The following is a 20,391-nucleotide window of genomic DNA, read 5'->3' as shown; positions in this document are numbered from 1 at the left end:
CATAAACTTGCCTGAGAACATGAAACAATGATCAACCTTTTTTTTTTTTTTTTTAATAGCTCAAAGTTACTATCACCAGTTTTTTTCCTTTTTGATAAAGTTGATTATAGCTCCTACATCCTCACATGAATAGTGTTTCAAAACACTCAAAGCAGGGAAAATTGGGAGTTATTACATTTGTCTCCCAATAGATGACAGAAATACTTGCAAAAAGTATCATGAACATATATATATAATATATTCACATATATTTTAACAATATATTCACCCATACAAGTGTATATAATAAAAAGTTCCTTTGGCATTGTTTTTTATTTTCTTAAAAGCAAGCCAAGAAATACTTCTTGGAAATCAAGCCAAGACATTAACTTTGGTTACTTTTCTCTCCAATAGTTTTGTTGATTGTCTCAGAGAACTCTCATAATAGTCATACTATGATTGTATTGTTTTTTACTAGTAATTCTATATTGGAAAATAATGTCTATGAAGTAGGGGTTGGGTAAAGGAAAAAGAATAAAATCACACTTTTGCTCTCAGCACTGGATTTGAATTCTCATTCTCTCATTTATTACCTTTGTGTCCATAAGTAGGCTGTTTCAATTCTCTGGGCTTCATATACCTTGTAGAGAGCCACAGACATTTGGGGAGCTCTCAGTGAGGTGTAAGATCCTTTGGCCCAGAGGGAACCTGTTGACAATGTCTGGTTCAGTGCTTACCTCCCCTTAGAGTGTCTCACCCTTTCTGAGAACTCATGGAGCATGACAATCCATGTTCTACTTGAAGCAGAGATATTTACAGTAAAAGATGCATTTACATAATAATAGCAGGGTGTTTATAGTTAGCACATGCTCAGTGTATTGTAGTGATGTAATTGTACTAAGGTATTTAGGGCTGGGAGAACTTGAAATAAATGGACTCCATGTTTGACCATCCACGTGAATCCTTGCCTCATCACTACTCCACAAAGACCAAAGACTAGGGATGGTCCCAAGATCCCCCAGAGAGCTAGTCCAGATTGTACATTTTGGAAACCAGTGTGGGGGCTCTAGAAAGCATAGTACATTTTGGCACCCTAATATTGGGCTCTAGAAAGCACACTACATACTTCATCTTTAAAAAGAGAAGAGTAGATTAGATGAGCACTAATCTATGATTCTAGGAGCAGTGTTCTGTCCTGAATCAGTCTATACCCAATGACTATATCTATTTGTGACTGCGTTTCCATCTATTTTAAGTTCTATCATTTAATGGTTCCCCAAAATTTGGCATAATCAGCAAAAAAGCATATGACTACTACATGAGTAACTGTAGCCAAAAATATTCTGGGCTAAAAATAGTTAGACAATCAGTAGGGTTTTAAGACAAAAACTGGGAATTGGAGTCAGAAAAATTGGATTCAAATTTTTACTGTTACTTATTGCATGTCTGATTTTGAGCAAATCCCATCTCTCCTATAATCAGTTTCCTCAATTTTAAGATGAGGCGACTGAAGAAGATTATCTTTCAGGATTTTTCTAATATGAAACTTATGGATCTATGAACTCTTATGAAATGTATTACTTGGCATATTATTTATATTTCTGTAATTAACTGCAATGTTCCTTTTCCTTATGTTATTATTCATTCATTGAACAATTGTTTATTGTATTATTTTATTAATTACTTATAAATATATTTTATTTTCTCTACTACAGTATAAGCCTTTTGAGAGGAAATATTTTAAAAACATAAATTGATTTTGAGTTTCAGAAATTTAATTTTGAATCTTGGTTCTATTATTTAACACTTGGGTTAGAATCCTGGTTTTACCATTTATTACCTGTTTAACCTTTAAACACTTGACATGGTCTTAGACAAAGAGGTCATGGAGATACTTAAAATTCTCAAATTTGGGATCTCATAGGATTATAACATCATGACTTTATAAATAGAAGTAATCTTAATGACGATTTAGTTTAATGCCTTCATTTTATAAATGAAGAAGTTGAGCTTAAAGAAGGTAAGTAATGTGCATATGGGAATATGGTAATAAGTGGAAGATAGTGGATTTAAATATGAGTCTTATGATTTCAAATCCAGTAATCTTTGTGATCTACCAAAATGCCTCATGTGACCTTAAGCAAGGTGCTATAATTTTTTTTGACCTTATTTGTTCATTCATCTATAAAATAAGGTGACTGGACTAAATGGACATATATATATGTATATATATATATATATATATATATATATATATATATATATACATATATAAACAAAGTAATATATGTGGAAGGGGGAATACATGAGGAAGTTAAATCCTTAAAGGAAATTAGTGATTCTATGAGGCAAAGGTGGGGGAAAAAAGAATTGCTTTCCCACTATAAGGGGTGGTCTTCACAAAAGTAATGGAAGAGATGAAAAGTTATAAACACTTAAGAGCAAGGAGGTCAGTTTGACTGTATCAAAACATGTGAGAATGAGTGTAACATCCAATAAGCTTGGCAAGGTAATATGCATCCAAATTATCAATGGCTTTAACTGCTAAACAGAGACAACTGAATCTTCAAGGTAAAGGATATAAGAGAAGGAAGACTTAAGAGTGACTCTAAATCTGTGAAATCAGATGACTAGAAAACTAGTGATGACAACAGGACATTCAGACAGAAGGAAGGAATGAAGAAAGGAATACAAGGTATCAGGCATTTATGTATTTATTTACATACCTAGTATGTTCCAGGTACTCTGCTTAGTGAAACAATTCCAGCAATCAAGGAGCACAGATTATAAGGAGTTTTGAGGAATAGTCAGAGGGGGTTAAAGGAGTTTTAGAATATGATCTTAATATTCTTAGTAAAGACTTTTGAAAGTTTTACAATATCCTTTTAAATTTCTCAACTGAGGATAAAACTACTTGCTATTTTAAAAAAGCACTTTGCATGAACTGCATAAGGCAGATTACTGAGTGACATGCAATTAAATTCTTTTATTCAAATGAATGAATATATTGATGCTTTATAAGACTGGCATTCACAATGTTCTATCACAGTCCTAGAGCAATGAGATTCCATGGGAACATATCACTCATCCATAGTGGCTTTAATTCTTGCCAACTTTTAAATTTGCAAAACTAAATTATTTGGGGATCTCCTAATATAGCAAGTGATGTCCTAAGCTCTTAACTTAGAATGAATAATAATACACTTTGGTACCTCAGATCACTTTGTAACTGACAACACATATCCACCTCCATTAAGGTCCAAAATGGGCTTCAAAATCCTTCAGTGAGAAAATAAAAATGAGCTTTCCACTGGGAAATTTTCACTTTAGCAGTTCTTTGAAAATGAATGTTTTTTTTTCTTTCTCTGAAACATGTTTTGAACAGCATCCTGATAAATAATGACAATAGCTATACTCTTGTCCAAGATTATTCCTCATTTCTTCAAGATGTTCCACAAATATATGATTTTTATTATATTAGGCAATATGATATAATTGAAAAGATATACAATGTGTAGTTAAAAAGCTTGAGTTCAAATCCTAAATCAAATATCATTTATTTGTATAAATTTGAGCAATTCACTTTCTATCTCTAGGCTGCAGTTTCCTCATCTGTCAAAGCTGAAGTAGATGACATCAACAAATCTTAATGGTTCTTCTGATTTGGGTACTATTATTTCTATTTTATATGCAATTCATTGTCATTTATTCATTGGTTGTCTGTCATTTAGAATGCCCCTGAATAATTTTGAATAAATTTTATTGGAAATTTAAATACCTATCTTAATCTTTTACTTTTTGAAAGTTCTTGGTAGAATTCTAATGAATTTCTTTTTTTGGAAGTAATCTATATAATAGTTGTACGGTTGTGTCTCAGAAAACACTCAATATTGATAAATAAACTCAGGGAGGGAAATCATTAACTAAAGAGCAAGGAGTTGTTAGTGCTGTCCTTAGTAACTATCCACATGGCACAAATAATAGACAGTAGAACTCTACAGGGAGGAAAAACTGTTCAGGGAAAAGGGATTCATGAGATTGAAGTGACATAGGTAAGTTAATTATCTCTATAGGCCAAATATGTCTAATTATGGGGTAGAACATGACAGTTGTCTTAAAGTTTTTAAGCTGTTGCATGAAATAGACATCAGATTTGTTCTCCTTGATCCCAAGAGTAGAATTAGAAACAATATATGGTAGGGTGTAAGGAAGAAAAAATCCTAAAACTATAGCTATTTCATATGAGAATGGACTTCCTTCAACAGTAATATACTTCCCCAATGAAGTTTTTAAGTAAAGGGTGAATTGCCATTTGGTAGATTTCTGTTCTTACATATAATAGATGCACAGTCAACATTTTCTTTTGTATTTGATTCTAAAACAGTTAATGATATTATGTTCTTACTTTCATCCTTGAGAATGAAAACATAATAGTCTATAACTATCTTCCTCAGTAGCTTCCTCTGCTTCATTACTTACCACCAAAATCTCCCCCAATACGATCATATACTTTAAATGAAAAAAGTAGTTCATTCACATAAAAGATTTGGAGATTTGTTTTCTGGGTTTTTTTGTTGTTTTTAGTGATAATGTTTTTGTTGTTGTTGCTGTTGTTGTTTTAAGATTATAAACTTCTAGAGGAGAGCCTGTGCTACATTGTGCTTTGTGTACAATCAGAAACTTCATCATTGCCATAACTGAATATATGTTTATGATGCTATATTTGAAAACAGTCACACCCATTATGAATAAAAATCCCAAGAGATGGGATCATTAAACCATAGAGTTATATGACTACTGAAAGGGCTACTTACCCTCACATACTGGCTGTATTCCAGACCATGACCCATTGATCAAACATGTTCTCTCAGGAGACCCTCTTAACTGATAACCCATTTCACAGGAGAAACGAAGAAGACTTTTAACCTTAAATTCCTCCCCAAGTCTAGAGCCATGAGCTGGTATTCCTGGATCATCACAAAAACCAGGATTGTTTCCTATTGAATAAAAAACAGGAAATAAGAATAAATTCCTGATGATACTATAAAAATGAGTAATTGTTATTTTCTACACCTAGAAAAGGAAAGAAGTTCATTTACCTAACTGAGGACAAAGGAGTCCACTATAATATATAAAGGAAGATGTAGAGAAGAGAGCAGGGAAGGGAGAATCACTTATAAAACATCTACGATGTGCCAGGGATTCTGTTAAGTAAGTTTTACAAATATTATCTCATTTGTTCCTCACAACAACCCTGAAAGAAAGGTACTATTATTACCCCCATTTTATACTTGAGAAAACTGAGGCAGAGGTAAAGGGACTTGCCCAAAATCACATAGCTAGTAAATATGTGAGGCCACATTTGAATTCAGCTCTCCCTGACTTTCAGGCCTAGCACTCTATGTACTGCCTCAATTAACTGCGTCAAATATATACAGAAAGCAAATATTTCACAGTGACCAAATGATTCTTGGAAGATCAGAAATAATGGGTAGTCTGTAGGTAAGTTATCCCAATTAAAAGAAAGGGGGAATAAGGAGAAGAATAAAAGAGGCAAAAATTAAAGTGAATATAGGGAAATTAAAGAGATCACTGATTCTTCCCCTTTTAAGTGTGTTTCAGAAGTGGGAAGAATGGACTTTTGCACATAAAGATTAGGAGATTTTTTTAAAGAACACTGTGGGGGGGGAGCCTTGGAATAGGGGCTCTACTCCATTCTTCTACTCATGTATGATAAGCTAATTTATCTTTGTGGACTTAAGTTCCTAAATTTTGTAAGATGACATTTTAACATCCTCCCTAAGGCTAAAGTCATGATGCTCTGATTCAAGGAGGCAGAGTAAATGGAATCAATTAGATTGGGTGACAGATCAGGAAAAACAGTAGTAAAAGAAGAAAGTAGAATGGAACAGCCCAAATTCATTTGAATTAATTTTGATTTATTTAAAACTATCAGCAAACATTATATGAAATGGGAATAAACTAGAAGCATTTCCAATAAGATCAGGAATGAAACAAGGTTGCCCATTATCACCATTGTGATAATTCAATATTGTACTAGAAATGCTAGCTTTAGAAGAAAAAATATTTGGCACATAGTAATCACTTAACAAATGCTTATTGGTTTGACTCCATCTTCCAACTCAGACATTTTGTGATTCTGTGAACTGAGTATATTATACTTCTACCTGAACAGTGTGGGAGGGTTCCACTCCAGTGACTGTCTTCTTGACAGATTCTGGTAGCATTTCCTATGAGAATTCGACTCACTGTGCAAGAATAATGAATGATAGATCCATACGTAAATTGTTCTCCTGTAAGGATGGCATTCGCAGGAACACCTGGATGTCCACATGAAATCGCTAGGAGTAATGGGAAAAAACAAAATCTAGTTCCATCACTCCTTTAAACACCTATACCTTTTTTATTAAGGCTTTTTTTTTTATTTTTCAAAACATATGCATAGATAATTCTTCAACATTAGCCCTTGAAAAACCCTGTTTTCCAATTTCCCCCTTCCCCCCATGCCTTCCCCTAGATGAAAATAGTTCAATTTATGTTGAATATGGTAGAAATATATGTTAAATCCAATATATGTATACATGTTTATTCAATTATTGTGCTGCAGAAGAAAAAAAAGAACAGCAAAATAAAATGCAAGCAAACAACAACAAAAAGAGTAAAAATGCTGTGTTGTGAACTACACTCAGTTCCCACAGTCCTCTCTCTGGGTGTAGATGGCTCTTTTCATCACTGAACAAATGGAGCTGGTTTGAATCATCTCATTGTTGAAGAGAGGCACGTTCGTCAGAATTGATCATCATATAATCTTGCTGTTGCTATGTACAATGATCTCCTGGTCCTGCTCATTTCACTCAGCATTAGTTCATATAAGTCTCTTCAGGCCTTTCTGAAATCATCCTGCTGGTCATTTCTTACTGAACAATAATATTCCATAACATTCATATACCACAATTTATTCAGCCATTCTCCAATTGATGGGCATCTACTCTGTTTCCAGTTTCTGGCCACTACAAAAAGGGCTGCCACAAACATTTGTGCACATACAGTCCCTTTCCCTTCTTTAAGATCCCTTTGGGATATAAGCTCAGTAGTAACACTGCTGGGTCAAAGGGTATGCACAGTTTGATAACTTTTGAGTATAGTTCCAAACTGGTCTCCAGAATTGTTGGATTTGTTTGCAACTCCACCAACATTGTATTAGAAAAATCTATATGTCATGTTGTTGTTTTTGTTTTGTTTTGTTTTGCTTTTGCTGAGGCAATTGGTGTTAATGACTTGTCACACAGCTAAGAAATGTTAAGTATCTGAGGTCAAATTTGAACTCAGGTTCTTCTGACTTTCAGGGCTAGTGCTCAATCCACTGTGCCACCTACCTGCCCCCACCTATACATTTTTAAAGTAACTGGGGGAAACAAAGAACTCATGACATGTAAATGAAGAATAGTGAAAAAATGCTGACATTCAGTTACAGTATCTTTTAAATTAGCAATATAGATCCACAGAGGGATCCAACCTCTTTTTACATATCTCAAGATTTCACTATGCACAGATACTGTCATTGGGGATCTGGGATGAATATTATTTGGTGACAGATGAAGTATACCTTAATTTTCTCCTCATTCCTATGCTACCTATAAGAGAACCATTTTTAGGTCTTTACACAAAAATACTGTATTAGCTAAAAATGTGATTTCCTTTCAGCCTCAGGAAAGTTTGGAAGTTTAGCTTCAGAGCCATAATACAAGGTGTCCCAAAAATTTTAGTGCAGTTTTAAGCTTCAATATTAGGTACATACTTCAAGAATGTTTGTAGCAGCCCTCTTTGTAGTGGCCAGAAACTGAAAACTGGATGGCATTGAGAGTGCCATCTCAATGATGAGCATTAAGGTGATGCCCATCAATTGGAGAATAGCTGAATAAATTGTGGCATATGAATATTATGGAATATTATTGTTCTGTAAGAAATGACCAACAGGATGATTTCAGAAAGGCCTGGAGAGACTTACATGAACTGATGCTGAATGAAATGAGCAGGGCCAGGAGATCATTATATACTTCAACAACAATACTATATGATGATCAATTCTGATGGACGTGGCCCTCTTCAACAATGAAGATGAACCAAATCAGTTCCAATAGAGTAGGAATGAATTGAACCAGCTATACCCAGTGAAAGAACTCTGGGAGATAACTAAGAACCATTACATAGAATTACCAATTCCTCTATTTTTGTCCACCTGCATTTTTTATTTCCTTCACAGGCTAATTGTACAATATTTCAGAGTCCTATTCTATTTGTACAGCAAAATAACTGTTTGGACATGTATACTTCTTTTGTATTTAATTTATACTTTAACATATTTAACATGTATTGGTCAACCTGCCATCTGGGGGAGGGGGTGGGGGGAAGGAGGGGAAAAATTGGAACAAAAGGTTTGGCAATTGTCTATGCTATAAAATTACCCATGCATATAACTTCTAAATAAAAAGCTATAATAAAAAAAAGAAAGAAAAACAACAAAAAAAATATTAGGTACATACTGTATAGTTCTATTCTTACCTGTCAAGGAAACATTTATTTTTCTCTCTAAGGTATAAAAATTTGTCTCTAAGTCTAAAATTTCTCTCTAAGGTATAAAAATTCTGTAGCTAATTTCTCCCCCACTATAATCTTCAAAAGAGAATCAAGTCATAATCTATGTTCATCCTCTAGTCACTTATATGTTGTGAACTTGACTAAATTGCAACTAATTTTGCAGAGATCACTGAACTAAAAACCCAAGGAAATTAATTTGGTCACTAGCCACTCAGATGGGAGATGAGACACAGTGAGATTTAAAGGCTAAAAACCATTAGGCATCCTCTAAGTCATATAATCTCTTATCCTATTTTATATTGTTATTCATTCCTATCTGTGAGAAGGAAAAAGCAAGCAAAGAACCCCCCCCAAAAAAAAAAACATTATTTGGGAAAAGTTTTAAAGAGAAACTAATTAGACAAGGATAAGTGAAATGGTTGACAAGTAACCATTTCTAGGTAGAGCAAAGGAGAAAAAAAAAGTAATTTATCTCTGGTATAATACAGCAGAAAAGTAATACATATGTACACAAAATGTCCCTTTGAGGTCTTCACATTTCCTCATTTGTAGTAATTTAGACTGTTAATGATAGTAAGTTGATAGGGACTAGTTACCCTAGAAAATGAAAGCTAGATAAAATGCTCCTTTCTCGGGATTTAGAACTCATTAGCTTCATGAAACAATCTAATAGAATCACCTAAAAAGCTTTAGTAGAACTTTCAAAAAATCTTTTGAAAGACAAAAATCTACCTTTATCAGCAAAATTTCCTAAGTGTTCCTGTGTGAGAGACTAAAAAAGAAGGAATACAGTGAGATTCTGACATATTAGATTTCTTAATTTCTATCCAAGATTGCATCTACTAGTTTGTAATACATAGGTTTAGCTTGTGCCATCTGAGAATAACTGACATATTTTGGTGTAGTTATCTTACCCTTTCTCAAGGGAAATTAAACTTAGAGGTACAATTGAATGTGCAAGTTTCCTTTAAGAGTGAAGCTAGCAGAGTTACTTTCGGGCACAACCATCCAATACAAATCTAATCTGAAAATACTCTTAACATATGAAAGTCTTACAAGAGCGAGAATGGATTATGGATTTTCAGAAAATTGATCCATAATGTAATTATCATTCACTACTTTTAGCATTCACACATGATGAACATTAGGAATCTACTCCTTCAGAGGTAATATTTTCTCTAGCATTTTTCTCTTTTAAAAAAGTCATTGAGAACAAATTTGTTTACTAAATTTCTTGACAATGTTTAAAAAGAAACTTGTCTTTGATTTAAAAAGTCAATTACTTTTTCATATTAAGGCTAAAAATCCATTACTGTAATATGTTCTTAATTAAGTTATGCAATATACAGTGAACAAACAATGTCCTTTTGGAGAAAGCATTAATAGTTTTGTGTTACAGGAGTTATATATTCTGTGCTTTATTTTGGGGAGAGTATTAATAGTTTTAGAGAAGTTCTATATTCTGTGATTTATTTTCTGATGGGTGACAGGGTAGCATTTGGCAAAGGGACATGTGAACACATTTTAATAAGTACTTACGTAAACATTTGGGTAATGATCTATCCCATAAACCATTTGCCTTGCAGGTTAAGGCAGAGGATCCCAATAAGTAAAAGCCTTTCTTGCAATGGTACATGACACTGATCCCATATTTGAAGCTTTCAGGATAGTTTTGTTGTCCGTGACGAATGGCATTTTCAACAAAGCCTGGATCAGAACAGTTCACCACTAGAAAAGAGAACATTTCATTCCTCATTTAGATGTAGCTTTCAATCAGAAACAACCCACTAGGGAAAAACAAAACAAAACAAAACAAAAATAGGAACTACTGAGCACTGCAGGAATTCATAGAACAGTAATTAATAGCAGAGTTGATCATAAAAGAATAAATTTCACTTATTACCTTTAGCGGTTACTCAAATACACACAAATCTGTGATTTCTTCAGTTTTAGGAACCCCTGCGTTTGGCAACTGCTTCTGCAGATTTGAAATGCATGCCATCTATTATTTAATAGATTGGTCCAAGATGTTTGCTGAAGCTCATAGAGTATAAGTAACTAGGCCAAGGTCACACAGCAAGAAAGTATCTAAGCCTAAATTTAAACCCATCTTCCTAACACTAGTCTTCCAGGCAAATATAGAACACTGGCACCAAACCACACCACTTCTAATCTATTATCCTGAAAAAAGAAAAAATATTTAAATGTTATTATTATTATTTTACAAGACATGTGATTTCACTAGAAGTCCTAGTGATAAATCTCCTTTTATCAATTTAGATCATTAACCGTGTTACAACTAGATAATTGTGTGGGTTATTGAAAAGTTTCCACAAGACTATATAACTAACATTGAAAGAGGTTAAGGAGAACTAATTTTTTTTTTATTAAATCAGTACTTCTTTAAAGATTTACATACAAAACTAATATTTGACATACATGCTGAAAGAAGAGTGTAAGTTCCTTTGGAGCAGGAATTTTTACATTATTTTGTCTTTTCAATGTGTAACATGACACTTGCCACAGATTAGGGTTTCATTAAACACCTATAGAATAGTGAATGAGATAGAAATCTTTCATTTTCAGTCTGCCAGAGTTGAAAGCATTCAATTTTCTATGCTAAGAATGGAACTTCTAGCACAATTTTAAATTCAATTTCAGTTAAATTTTAAATTATCATCATGTCCAACCATACTTAATATACTTCAATTGACAAATTTATGTCAACTGTAGGATGTAGGAAGTTTTTTGTCTAATCTGAATACTTTATTACCCTGGTTCTCTGCTTTCTATTTATGAGTAAATAGATGATATCTTTTTCTATATACGAAGAAAATACTTGTTCTATTTAGTAAAATAATCATTTATAAAGAACTAATCAGTTACTTCCACCATTGGTATGGTCCTAGCTTATAGCCAACTGACTACCCCTTTTAGAAAGTATAAGTGGTCAAAGGAAAGAAATTGAATAAATTAACATTCCAGTTTAGTAATATAAATAACAGCTAACATAGATAGTATCCTGAAAAATTTGCATAATCTCAAGTAAAGAGCAATGGAGCCAGACTCCCATTGTCAGGTATTCCCTGAAGTCCAAAGATCTAAGTTCAAATCAAACCTCAGACATTTACTAGCTCTGTGATCTTTGGCAATTCACTTCACTTCTGCTGACTCAGTTTTCTAAACTATAAAATGTGCATAATAACAACACCTGCCTCACAGGTTTGTCATAAAGATTAAACAAGATAACATTTATGAAGCATTTAGCCCAATGGCTGGAACACAGTGAGTGCTTAATAAACATTTATTTCCTCTATATTATTTGATCCTCACAATGGCCCTATGAGGTAGTGTTGCACATATTTTTCTCTCCATTTTATTCATGAGAAAACTGATGCTCAGAGTATTGGAGGAAGACTTTGAATGCAAGTCTTTCTGACTCCCAAGTCCATTAATCTATACAGTAAATCACAATGCCACAAATTTGGCCATGGTTTGGCTTAAAAGAATTGAATTATTACCAGCACGGACCCAGATATCATTGACCAAATGACAGTGAATTATTTCTGTCCAACACTTTATGCATTTTATGTCCATCACTCTAGTCAGTTTAGAGCATAAACTGATACATGGGATATATGATGAAATTATATTTTACACACATATATACACATACACATTCATGTGGGAAAAGTAATCCATTTAACAGACTCCCAAGAACCACACTTTTCTGCCAAGAAAAGATCTTACATGATTCTCTTATCATTATTCACACTTAGCTCTATAACTACAACATTTAAGTCCCTTTAGAGTTCAGCCCTTATAAAGGCCTGACATCTTCTTGCAGAAATCCTCAATCTGTCTCACATTAAGAGATATTAGACATAGCTTCTCTCTTACCCTTCCATCTCAACTATCTTGGTTCCTGGTTACATGGATGTAAATCAGTCACATTTAAAAGTTAAAGAATCAGTCTTCAGTATTAGCTTCTTAGCAATTATTTTCATGTTCTTCTAAAAATGAAAGGAATTATATTGAGCAAATAACAGATGGCATTTAAAATAGCATTTTTTGGTTTGTGAAGTTTTACACGTTATCTCACTTGATCTTTACAACAACCATGTGAGCAAGGTGCTTTCATTATAACTATTTTATAAATATGGAAAACGAAACTGAAAGAGATAAATTTGCCCAAGGTTGTATAGCTACTAAGTGTCTTGAGGCAGGATTTGAACTAAGATCTTCCTGATTCCAAGAGCAGTGTTTTATCTACTACACTAATTACAGAGTCCTGCCAGGATTTCTACCATTCATTAAACATTGCACTAATATCTAATATTTTTCTTAACTAAACTTTCTTTCAATATAGGAAGATAAGTTATTTAACTTATGGGAAATTTAATATTCATATTATCTCTGTTTTTTTAAAAACACAATTGCAAAAGATGAAAACAGACAAATAGACAATCTCTAGCTCCATTTCCTTTTCATATCTCCAAACACTGTTAAATCTTAGTCCCTTCATTGAAGAGGGGCTGGAATTTGGCAATTTTACAACTGACAAAGAGAAAGATTTTTTTTCCTACAGTTTTATTTTGAGATCCAAATATCTAGGAATATCACTTAGGATGGACAATACATATTAAAGCAAAAATACCCATAAGTCCAAAGAATGGTACAGAAAGGAAGTCTAGAAGAATGTTTATATACATGCTCACTCTTAGAACTACATGCCTTGAATTAGAAAAGAACAACACTGATATGTAGCACATTCACACAAAGACAAGGATCCTTTTATCCCTACATGAACATCAAGGGACTTGTTGAATACATTTATATATTTCCTCTTAGAGGGCCTCTTTATAAGCAACAATACAGGGAGACTGACTGCTATGTACAGTACACTGTGTGAAAAGATGGGAAGTGAAAGAGGAATAATACCTCTATTTCCCAAATAGTGCCTCTCTCTTACTATTCCCAGCACTTGAAATTCTCACATTACTTAGGCCTTTGACTTAAGACATATATGAGACTTCATTAAAGTATAAATGCTAGTGAGGGAAAAGGAAAGCAATAATATTAATAATAATAAATAGCATATATAAAAAGTTCATGTGAGATTTGCAAAGTACTTTGCTAATAAAAGTCTCATAGACCCTTCTATCTCAGAAAATTGAGATGAAATTCTATTCATGATTCACCCATGACTTGGGGGTGGGATTTTAGGCTGGACAATACACAGAAGAAAATAGCATAATTATTATCATTAATTTAATCATTAACTCTGATCACAGTAGTGTGTCTATTTATCTGAATGTAAACTATAGTAAAAAAAAATACACCATTTTCCATTTATATTTTACTTGTTGGCTCCCATTTCTCTATTAGACCAGGTGATGAAAAGACCTACATTAATAGACAATGCTTTCATTCAATTATCACTACACAGTGAAAAAAGAGCTCAGATTCTCTTATACTTTTACCATGCTGATCTTTATGCAACTTATAATATACTTCCATTTTATAGTATATTTATTTTACATTTTCATTTCTCTGTGTATTTTTAGAATTTTCATCTTCCTTCATTGACCTAATCCATAAGGATAGGAAACATTTCTTAACTATTTTCCTTATGTATCCTAATTCAGTTTGGTTCAATTCATACTATTATTTCAAATTCTAGTTGATAAAACCTGCTACAGCTAATGTTGCTCAAGCAAAGCCTTCGACACATCCTAGGATTGCTCCATCCCATGATGAAACAGCAGAATAGGACTTTTGGGGTAATGTGTTCTTTAGATAAAAGATGAAAAATGATTAATGACTAAGAATCAAGAGATCCATCTTCTAAGATTGACAAAAGAGAACATTATAATCTGGAGCACACTAATAAAAGTGAATTTGTGATTCAGAATTATTATTCCTATTTTGTAGAGAAGGAAATTGAGACCCAGAGAAGTTAAATATCTAGCCTATGAGAACATATCAAAAATGCTTTAGCAATATGACAAGAGAAACTGGCTCAGAGTTCTTGACACAGTATGATAAGAGAAAGATTGTAATGGCGAAGAAATCAACTCAGGCTTTTTGATGCCATTATGATAAGAAGAGGACACTTCTCCAGGCTCTGTTTTGAGTTTCATACATTGTTTCTAGAAACTAGATCATACCACCTGAAAAACAAAGATTAAAAAGTAAATCAAAGATCCAGTTTTGAACAATTACCAGGTATTCTTATTTCCCCTTTTGCTATTTGTTGCCAAATGTGTACATCCTTATCTTCCTTTACTATCTTCTATAAAATTCTAATTTTCTATGTTGCATATGTATTTAACTTCTATATAAAGATGCTGAAGCTAGTGATATGGGCTCCCTCATTGGTAGCCAGCACTCTGAACAGAAGATTGTCTGCACTCTGAGCATAATAAAACTTAAGCTAACTATATTTATATTGTTTATTTGGTGAGTGACACCATGACCTAATCATGGGATACACTGACAACTGTTATATTAAGGCTAAGATGGAATCCATGTTTCTCCTAACTCCAGAGTCATTGATCTAGAATATATTATTTTAATATAAGTCTTAACATTTATATAGTATTTTTTCAATTCCCATACTTTTGGTACAGAAATTGATTTTAAAAAATCCTGATTGCTATTGACTGAATCTTCAGGAAGAGAGAAATTAACAATGTTTTCCTATCTTTAAAAGGAAAAGAAAACAATAAAAAAAACATGAAATTAAGATACTATTTAAAAGAAAGACATTTCTTTGCTCCATGGTAGGAAAGCTATAATAAATCTGGACAGCATATACAGACATCAATTAGCCAATAAAGAATTGTATAGTTAAAACTATAGTTTTTTCCAGGAGTAATAAAGAATTGTGAGAGCTGGACCATAAAGAAAGCTAAATGCTAAGAATCAATGTTTTCATATTGTGATGTTGAAGATTTTTCAGAGTCCTTTGGACAGCAAGGAGATCAAATCAGTTAAAACTTAAATAATTTACTTATTGGAAAGACAAATTGTAAAGTTAAGCTTAATAATATTGGCTACATAATAAGATGGGAGGGCTCACTAAAAATGAGCTTGATGCTGGGGGAAATTTAAGGCAAAAGCTGAAGGGGATAGCAGAGTGTGAAATGGAGGGACAGTGTCATGGAAGCTATGAACATGAACGTGGAAAGTCTTCAGGAGATATGGGAGGACTCAAGAAAGTATTGCTTCAATATCAAAACCACTTTGTACAGACTAAGAAAGAGAATGGTGGATCAGCGGAATAGATCAGATAACTATGACACAATAGTCAAGGTCTATAGTAATATAGTATTTGACAAAACCCCAAACTCCAGCTTTTGAAATAATAACTCATTATTTGATTTAAAAAATTGCTGTGAAAACTGGAAAATAATGTTAGAAATTTGACAAAGACTTATACCTCACACCACATAACAAAGTAAGATCAAAATGAGTACATGATTTAGGTACAAAGGATGACAACATAAAAAATTAAAAGATCAAGGTATAATTTACTCATCAGACCTTTGGAGAAAGGAATAATTTATAACCAAAGAACTAGAGAACATTATGAAAGACAAAATGGACGACTTTGATTACATTAAATTAAAAAAGTTTTTTGCACAAACAAAACCAACAGAAACAAGACAAAAATCTTTGTAAGCAATGTTTCTGATATAGATCTCATTTCTAAAATATATAAAAAACTGTGTCAAATTTATAAGACTACAAGTCATTCCCCAATTGATAAATAGTCAAAGGATATGAATAATTTTCCAATGATGAAATTAAAGCCACCTATAATCATATGAAAAAATTAGAGAAATGCAAATTATAACAACTCTGAGGTACCATCTCATGGCCCTCAGATTGGCTAAGATGAAAGAAAAGATAATAATAAATGTTGGAAAGGATGTGGGAAAATTGGGACCCTAAAGCATTGATGGTGGAATTGTGAAATCATCCAACCATTCCGTAAAGCAATCTGGAACTATGTCTAATGGGTTATAAAACTGTGCATAATCCTTGATCCAGCAGTGTCACTACTGGGTCTGTATCCTAAGGAAATTATAAAGGAGGGAAAAGGACCCACATGTGCAAAAATTTTGTAGCAGCTCTTTTTGTAGTAACAAAGAATTGGAAAATGAGTAGATCCCCCATTAATTGGGGAATGGCTGAATGAGTTGTGATATATAAAAAGAATGGAATATTATATTGCCATCTGTATCCAGAAAAAGAACTATGAAGACTGAATATAAATCAATATATGCTATGTTCATTTCTTTTTTCCTTTTTGTTTTTATTCTCACATGATTTTTCCCTTTTGCTCTGATTTTTCTCTCCCAAATTTAAAATAAATATATAAATAAAGAGAAAATGAGAGAAAAGACAGTGAATAATAAAAAAAAGTATTGATTTGTATTTTGAATCCTATCATGTTCTGCTATTCATATGGAATTTTTCCTTTTCCTATTTCTATTTAAATTTAAAATAAAGAAATAAAATAATATTTTTAAAGGCCTAATTTAGGAGATAGAATTTGAACTTTGTTTTCTTTTTTTATTGAAGGTTTTTTTTTTTAATTTTCAAAACACATGTAAGGATAATTTTTCAACACTGACCCTTGAAAAACTTTGTGCTCCCATTTCCCCATCCTTGCTCCCACCACTCCCTCCCTTAGATAGCACGTAATCCAATATAGGTTAAACATAGTAAAAATATGTTAGATCCAATATAGGCTAATGTATTTATACAATTATCTTGCTGCACAAGAAAAATCAAATCAAAATGTAAAAGAAATGAGAAAAAATAAAATTCAAGCAAACCACAACAAAAAAGAATGAAAATACTATGTTGTGATCCATCCTCAATTCCCACAGTCCTCTCCGTGGGTGTACATAGCTCTCTCCATTACATGTCTATTGGAAGTAGAGCCACATCCATCAGAATTGATCCTCTTATAATCTTATTGTTGCCATGTATAATGATCTCCTGGTTCTGTTCATTTCATTTAGCGTCAGTTCATGTTAGTCTCTCCAGGCCTCTCTGAAATCATCCTGCTAGTCGTTTCTTATTTATTATATCATATTATATTATGTTATATTGTATTATATAAATATGATATTCCATAACATTCATATACCATAACTTATTCAGCCATTCTCCAACTGAAGGGCATCCACTCAATTTCCAGTTTTCTGCCACAAACATTTTTGCTCATGTGAGTCCCTTTCACTCCTTTTAAGATCTCTTTGGGATATAAGTCCAGTAGAAACACTTTTGGATCAAAGGGTATGCACAGTTTGATAATCCTTTGGTTGAGCTATGTTTTCAAAGAAGTTAAAGGTTCTATGACAAATAAGTGCAAAGAGGGTTTATTCTAGATGTGTCCAACTTCTTACACAAAGACACATTGTTAAGAGCTTAAAAAATATGTACAGTAACCAAGCAGCAAAACAGTAGGAGTGCAATATGTAGTACATAAAAGGTGGTAATAAGAAATTAAATTAGAAAGGTAGATGGATGCCAGAGCTCAGAAGGGTCTAAATGCCAGCCCAATGATTCTGTATTTTCATTATAGGGAAAAAAGCCTCTGAAAACCTCTGACTTAGTCATCTCTTTTTTAGGAGTTTGGATTCTATATAGGATTACAAGGGGAAAGGCCCGGAAACAGAAGCTAATTAGGGGGCTTTCAAAATAATCCAGGAGGGAGGTAATAAGAACTTGAACTAGAAAGAAGCTTTTATGAAATGAAAATTTAAAAAAATTCATTGGTCTATATTTTAAAAACATTTACAGTAGGAATGTAATATACTAATCTGATTTTTTTCTTACACTTTAGCTGGCTGTATGTTTAGGTATAATTTTCATAACTTTTCTTTTTCATAGACTTTTGACAGTAATGGAAAATACTTATGATGCTCTATATTCAGTGTAAACTCTTTCTTGAAGCTGTAGCTTAATGCTTCACTTATGAATTAATATACAATGCAAAATCCTCTAGTGTATAATATTTTCTAAAAAGCATTCATCTAGGTGAAAGTATCAACAAGGCACTGTCCTATAATACACTACCACCAACAGCAAAACTATTATTACATTTTATTTAGTGCCTTAAGGTTTGCAAAAGCATCTTTATCTATTAATTCACAATTATCAGAGTAATCTTATGAGATGGATGATTTTTATGTACACATTTGTGGAAACAGGTCTAGAGAGTTATCCAGAATCCCACAGTTAATAAATATCTGAAGAGGGGCACCTAGATGGCACAGTGGATAGAGCATCAGCCCTAAAGTCAGGAGGACTTGAGTTCAAATCTGACTTGAGACATTTAACACTTCCTAGCTGTGGGACTTTGGGCAATTTGATGCCATTTGTCTCAGGGAAAAAAAGTATCTGAGGAGAAAAACTCAAGTTTTTTTCTGATTTCTTGTCCCACAACATCCACTATACCGTAGCTGCCTCTATTGTTCCTTTTTAAAATGTTTTTCATTCTTCAAGACCCAAATAAAGTTCTAAATCCTAAATGAAAGCTTATCACTGTCTCACATTGGCAAATACTCTCTGTCATCGCATTACAAACATCAACTAATGTCCCTTTGACTTCGACATGCTTTTCTCATGTCTGCATGTTCAGCATTAAGCTCAACAATCTAGCCACACATCACAGAGGTCAAGCACCAAAGTAAATCTGTTCTCTATGCAAGAGTCTTAATACTTCTCTTAAGAGAAATGGTAATCTCACTTAGGAACAACTGAAAGCCATTCAACTCTTTCATCTATGCACTTGTTAACATTCTAATTATGTTATCTGTATACTTTTCTTATTTTAAGCTCAATGAGGATGGGGACATTCATTGTTATATCTTCCCAATAATTTCCATTCATAGGAAGTATTCAATAAGTATTTGACAAAATGCCTTTTGCTTTTTTGCTGAATTTTAAGTCATAAAAAGTAACAAAATTATCAATCACATATTAAAATTTCCCTGCCAAAATCCTGAATGTATCTGTAAAACAAAATGTAGCATTGCCAAAAAAAACCCCACCTGTCTCTGTATTTCATTGTCAAACTATATTTTGATTTAATAGCGTGATAAATATTTGGAATACTCTAGGACTCAATTTCCTTATTTATAAAATGATGGGGTTGTACTAGATGACTTCTAAGGTCTCTTCTAAGATGGCGTTATGGTCCTAATAAATAAAGAAGAATCAGTTATTAAAAGTTTATTACTTGCAAATCATTTAGTGCAGAGAATAGCATTAGAAAATCAAAATAATCAATACTTTGAAGGAGTGTTTTATATTCTACAAGTAGTTTAGATGCAGAGTGAATGGGAAAGCCTCATGGTCAATGCAAAGGATAAATAGTAAAGGCAGGTGGTACAGATGGCAAAGTGCACAAGAGAGATAAATCTGATAAACATTTCTTCTTTTGTCATAATTTTAATTAAGTATTAATAAATGACATAAGTAAAAAGGCTTTCAGGTAGGTGTAGTGTCCTTAGTTTGGTTTTCCTGGAGGTCTTGGAGCAGCCTTCCTTTCAGTTGAGTAATCACCATGAAAGTAACCAGGGGTTAAAATCCAAATCCTTTATTATCTCTTTGAAAGTCGGGGCCTGGTTAGCTTTCTTAAAGGCCTTCTGGAGTCTTGGTTTCAGTAGAGAAAATGCAGAAAGACAGGCAGACACCAGGAGCCTGACTGTAGATGGAATTGAAGTCCAAAGGCTTGTGCTTCAACCTCCAGTCTGCTTGTCTTCCCTA

At 33.0% G+C, this 20,391-nt stretch overlaps 1 protein-coding gene across 2 annotated transcripts in view; it reads right to left on the bottom strand.

Moving 5' to 3' along the window:
- CSMD1 (CUB and Sushi multiple domains 1) overlaps positions 1-20,391 on the bottom strand; it is a 2,563,917-nt gene that overhangs the window by 41,244 nt on the left and 2,502,282 nt on the right. For both annotated transcript variants that reach the window (XM_031949178.1, XM_031949179.1), the window contains exons 55-57: positions 10,138-10,326; positions 6,168-6,341; positions 4,794-4,976 (exon numbers count right to left, since the gene is read on the bottom strand). In XM_031949178.1, coding sequence (XP_031805038.1) covers positions 4,794-4,976; positions 6,168-6,341; positions 10,138-10,326 — 546 coding nt within the window. The remainder of the gene's footprint in view (positions 1-4,793; positions 4,977-6,167; positions 6,342-10,137; positions 10,327-20,391) is intronic.

The sequence above is a fragment of the Sarcophilus harrisii genome, chromosome 2, assembly GCF_902635505.1.
Source record: "Sarcophilus harrisii chromosome 2, mSarHar1.11, whole genome shotgun sequence".
In the NCBI taxonomy this organism is placed as follows: domain Eukaryota; kingdom Metazoa; phylum Chordata; class Mammalia; order Dasyuromorphia; family Dasyuridae; genus Sarcophilus; species Sarcophilus harrisii.
Note: the sequence above shows the minus strand (reverse complement) of the source record. Positions and strands in the feature narration are given on the sequence as shown.